This window comes from Mugil cephalus, chromosome 1 (genome assembly GCF_022458985.1).
Source record: "Mugil cephalus isolate CIBA_MC_2020 chromosome 1, CIBA_Mcephalus_1.1, whole genome shotgun sequence".
Classification (NCBI taxonomy): Eukaryota; Metazoa; Chordata; class Actinopteri; order Mugiliformes; family Mugilidae; genus Mugil; species Mugil cephalus.
In genome coordinates this window covers 26,998,275-27,003,500 of record NC_061770.1, presented here as the reverse complement: position 1 = coordinate 27,003,500, position 5,226 = coordinate 26,998,275, and the positions used below count along the sequence as shown (strand labels likewise).

Genomic DNA, 5,226 nt, shown 5'->3' with positions numbered 1-5,226 from the left:
ACACACAGACACAACACGCACACACACACACGCACACACACACATACAGACACACACACACAACACGCACGCACACACACACACACACACACACACATACAGACACACACAGACACACTAATTAATTACACGTCACATCATGGAACCATCTCCTCAGAGGATGAAGGTGATGATGATGATGATGGTGATGATGATGATGTTAATGATGATGATGATGATGGTGATGATGAAGAGCAGTTTACCTGGGATCCTCCTGGAACAGGTACTGGATGCCCTGACCGTGATGAACATCCCAGTCCACTATCAACACCCTGACACACACATCGTTAATTAACTGTCACTTCCTGTCTAATAATGAAAAGACTTTCAGAATAAAAGGCGTGAGTGTGAGTATTTACCTGCTGACCGAGTGTCTGGTCTGAGAGTAACGAGCTGCAACCGCCACGTTGTTAAAGAGACAGAAGCCGTTGGACTGACTGGACTGAGCATGATGACCTGGAGGTCTGGGGGGGGGGCGTAATAATTTACCACCAGCTTCTTCCTGTCTTCAACATAAGTGAAGCGCCTGAACGCACCATGAGCAGCTGTTTTACCTGATGACAGCGAATCCATTCCTGAGGTCAGAGGTCATGACCTGGTCAACCAGCTGGAGGACTGACCCCACCCCCAACAAGCACACCTGGAAGGACTCCTGACACACACACACACACAGACACACACCTGTTAGAGGACTCACCTGTCTGAGGCTCACTCACAGGGGACAGTTCTTACTGGGTGGACGTAGACTGAGTCGTATTTGTTGGACAGAGTCTGTAGTTCTGTCTGCGTCATCGTCTGAGTCGACCTCATCTCGTCCACGTAACCTTTCCTGCAGCGACACGAAGGAAATGTCAGAGTCTCTCACAGTGTCTCTCAGTGTCTCAGAGTCTCTCATAGTGTCTCTCATCTCTCAGAGTGTCTCATAGTGTCTCAGAGTGTCTCAGTGTGTCTCATAGTGTTTCAGAGTGTCTCTCATAGTGTCTCAGAGTGTCTCAGTGTGTCTCAGAGTGTCTCAGTGTGTCTCATAGTGTTTCAGAGTGTCTCTCATAGTGTCTCAGAGTGTCTCAGTGTGTCTCAGAGTGTCTCAGTGTGTCTCATAGTGTCTCAGAGTGTCTCAGAGTGTCTCAGTGTGTCTCAGAGTGTCTCAGTGTGTCTCATAGTGTTTCAGAGTGTCTCAGAGTGTCTCGCAGTGTCTCATAGTTTGTCTCAGAGTGTCTCATAGTGTCTCTCATCTCTCAGAGTGTCTCATAGTGTCTCTCATAGTGTCTCTCAAAGTGTCTCTCAGTGTCTCTCAGAGTCTCTCAGAGTGTCTCATAGTGTCTCTCATCTCTCAGAGTGTCTCATAGTGTCTCATAGTGTCTCTCATCTCTCAGCGTGTCTCATAGTGTCTCTCATCTCTCAGAGTGTCTCATAGTGTCTCAGAGTGTCTCAGAGTGTCTCATAGTGTCTCTCTGAGTGTCTCTCGGGGACGGACGGCGTTCGGAGGCGACTCACGTGTGAACCAGGAGCAGCTCTTCTTCTGTAGCTTCTCTCGGCTGAAACACAAAAACATGATGGAATTTTCTTCTTGATGAAACATTACACGTAAAAACCAGCTCAGACCTGATTTTACGTCTATTACGTCGTATTATTATTCTACCAGAGACGAACTGAACATGAGTCGAGTGTGTAGGTGAAAAGTCAAGAGTCCATTCATCCTTTGGTTCATCTCCAACCGGAGCTCAGTGTGACCCTAACAACCGCTAGCATCAGCGCTAGCATCAGCGCTAGCATCAGCGCTAGCATCAGCGTTAGCATGTGGACGCTCTCACCTCCACCCTGATGCAGTGACACAGCAGATCTCGTCTCTCCAGCTCCTCCATGATGGACGTCACTCGGTCTGGACTCTCCGGGTGACTGATGACGACAACGACAACAAGCTGTGAATAAAGCTCCACAGCAAAGCGATCAATGCTAAATAATAATGAATCGTCATGGTAACGGGAGGCTGTTCTGGGGCGACCTGGGCTCCCATAGGTTCCTGTGGTGAGTGAAGATCTCAGAGTAGACGAGTCCGGTTCCTGTGGCGGACGCTCGTCTGGACAGGTCCTGGGAAGAGGGACATGCTAACAGCTAGCAGCTAACAAGGTAACAGCTAATGAGCTACGGCTAATATGCTAACAGCTAGCAGCTAGCAGCTACAGAGACTGTAAGCGGATGAAAGGAGGAGCGACTCACCAGCGTCTGCAGGCGGCCGCTCAGCTCCTCCTCTCTGCTCCTCTCCATCCTCCCTCTCCTCTTCACCTCCTGCAGGCGGCCTCCTCCTCTCTTCTCCTTCTTTGCTTCTCTCTCCTCCTTCTTTGCTCCTCTCTCCTCCTTCTTCACCTGGACACAAACAGCATGAAATACAGACGCAGGAGAAGGAGAAGACGACGCGTCTCCAGCTCTTAACAAGCTGAGGTCAAAGTCCAGAGACAGAAACAGTCACAAGGTGGATCATTCACCCACAAACAGGGTTAGTGTTACTGTGTGTTACTGTGTGTTACTGTTACTGTGTGTGTGTGTGTGTGTGTGTGTGTGTGTTACTGTGTGTGTGTGTGTTACTGTGTGTTACTGTGTGTGTGTGTGTGTGTTAGTGTGTGTGTGTGTGCGTGTGTGTGTGTTACTGTGTGTTGTGTTTGTGTGTGTGTGTGTGTGTGTGTGTGTGTGACTGACCTGAGGTGATGGACCAGATCTTCTGACTCCTCCTCCTGGAGGTTCTGATCCAGACTCCATCTCAGATCCACCTGAACGACAAAGACGTGAGCAACACACCTAGCAGCTAGGAGCTAACATGCTACAGCTAGGAGCTAACATGCTACAGCTAGCAGCTAACATGCTACACCTAGCAGCTTACAGGCTACAGCTAGCAGCTAACATGCTACAGCTAGCAGATAACAAGCTATAACTAGCAGCTAACATGCTACAGCTAACTGATCTTTTTGATTGTTTTTACTGATTCATTGTTTTGAGTTTTGTATATTTGTAAGTTTCCAACAGTGACAACACCACCAGTTAAACTCAGTGACGTCACTCAGCAGATTATGCAGATTAGATGCGTCTGATTGGAGCCAATCAGCTCCTTTCACTCATGAACCTGACTCGGGAATACATGTTATTCACTTCATTAATTACTTTTTATCACTAAAATCTGACTCTGGTTCTGGTTCTGGTTCTGGTTCCCCCCCCCCCCCCCCCACCACACACACACACACACACACACACACACACCCCACACACACACACACACACACACACACTCACACACACACACACTCCGTAACGGCTGAAACACACGAGGACGTGCTGATATGAGAATACTTACTCTAAAAACAGCTGGTTTATATTATTCAAGTAATAATCTGTTTCTGTCAGTATGTGTTCAGGTTGACATTAATTCAGATCATCACTAATGTTATAAAACAAAGAGGATTTTTTTAGACCGGGGGCCTTATATTTTACTCAGTCCTACATCTGTACCTATATCTGTATTTCTGTTTTACCGCTGGCTGCAGGTACAATAACACACGTCAAATAAATAACACTTTTCTCCCATTAAAAGATGAAAAGTCTTAACATAAATCAGTGTAATCTGGGCTCATGTCTTCTGAGGTCTTGGGTCTGTGTAGCCCTGTGTCAGCCGTTAGCCTGCTAGCCTGTTAGCCTGCTAGCCTGTTAGCCTGTTAGCTTCGTTGAGCTGGAGCCGGAGAAACATTGAGAGTGAAACGAACAGACTGAGACTCACTGAAGTCCCGACTCCGCTTCTCCGGATCAAACCCTGGATCTGGATCAGGTCTGAACAAGCTTCCTGTTTTTGTTTCAGTCTCAGCCGCCTACAGCGCATACCCCATCACTGTCGCACACACATGACGTCACCGAGCAGGGCGATGGAGACGGAGCGGCGCGATGGTGACGTCACGGTTTAAAAAAAAATCTATTGTTTACCAATTAATTTAATAATAATAATAATAATAATAATTTTGTAATGTAATTATTTTTATTTGTTTATTTCAGAGTCAGAATCAGAATCACTTTATTGATCCCAAGGGGAAATTACTTTTGGTTACAGCAGCTCCAAAGCTCCTGAGAGATGAGGTGAACATGAATTATTGCACATAAAATAAATAACATGGGTTCTACACCCTCAGACTGAGGAGTTGTTCAGACGAATGATTTCCTGTGTCTCTGTGGGTCATGGTGGTGATGTGATCAGTCTGGAGCTGAAAGAACTCCTGTGTCTGACCAGGTAACACACACACCAGCTCCTTCGTCTTCGTCACACTGAGCTGTAGATGTTTCTCCTCACACCATGTGACAGCGTTGTCCACACCAGCCCTGTGCTCCACCTCATCTCCACCTCATCACCACCTCATCTCCACCTCGTCTCCACCTCATCACCCTCTGATGCATCCAACCACAGCAGAGTCATCAGAAAACGTCTGGAGATGACAGGTCTCTGTGCAGTGGTTGAAGTCTGTGGTGTAGAGGGTGGAGAGGAAGGGACAGAGGACAGTCCCATGGGGGGGACACAGTGTTGCTGACCAGCCTGTCTGACACACAGCGTTACAGGCACATACTGTGTGTCAGTCAGGTAGTCAACAACCCACGACACCAGGAGGATCCACCTGCATCACCATCATCTTCTCACCCAGAAGAGCCGGACGGACGGTGCTGAAAGCGCTGGAGAAGTCAGAGAACATGACTCTCACAGTACTCGCCGTCTCGTCCAGGCGGCGTAGACGCGGTTCAGTAGGAAGATGATGACATCCTCAACTCTGAGCTGGAGCTGGTATAAACTGGAGGAGGTCCAGATGAGTCTGTCCAGGGTCTTCATGATGTGGGAGGTCTGTGCCACCGGTCTGTAGTCCGTCCAGCCACCGGTCTGTAGTCCGTCCAGCCACCAGGTCTGTGGTCCTTCCAGCCACCGGGTCGCGGCGTCTTCGGCACAGGAACTAGGCAGGACGTCTTCCACAGGGACCCTCCTAAGACTCAGGCTCATGTTGAAGACAAGCTGAAGGACTCCACAGAGCTGGGGCACAGGTTTAAACACCCTGGGGCTGATCCCATCAGGGCCCACAGCTTTGCCAGACTGAAGGTTTTAGGGACGTTATTCATCAGAATGTGGCACAAATTATAAAATCTTATCCTCAGTAGCGTCACAGGTCACTG

The 5,226-nt window shown here is 48.4% G+C and overlaps 1 protein-coding gene across 2 annotated transcripts in view; it reads right to left on the bottom strand.

The window, feature by feature from the left end:
* The window catches only part of hdac6 (histone deacetylase 6), an 11,177-nt gene extending 7,239 nt beyond the window's left edge, over positions 1–3,938 (bottom strand). For both annotated transcript variants that reach the window (XR_007112897.1, XM_047585766.1), the window contains exons 1-10: positions 3,803–3,938; positions 2,734–2,804; positions 2,257–2,403; positions 2,042–2,127; positions 1,851–1,935; positions 1,534–1,574; positions 772–868; positions 594–691; positions 399–503; positions 243–311 (exon numbers count right to left, since the gene is read on the bottom strand). Coding sequence is in view for 1 of the 2 variants with exons in the window: in XM_047585766.1 (XP_047441722.1) it covers positions 243–311; positions 399–503; positions 594–691; positions 772–868; positions 1,534–1,574; positions 1,851–1,935; positions 2,042–2,127; positions 2,257–2,403; positions 2,734–2,793 (788 nt within the window). In the remaining variant the exon portion in view is untranslated. The remainder of the gene's footprint in view (positions 1–242; positions 312–398; positions 504–593; positions 692–771; positions 869–1,533; positions 1,575–1,850; positions 1,936–2,041; positions 2,128–2,256; positions 2,404–2,733; positions 2,805–3,802) is intronic.
* Positions 3,939–5,226: the final 1,288 nt, after the last annotated feature.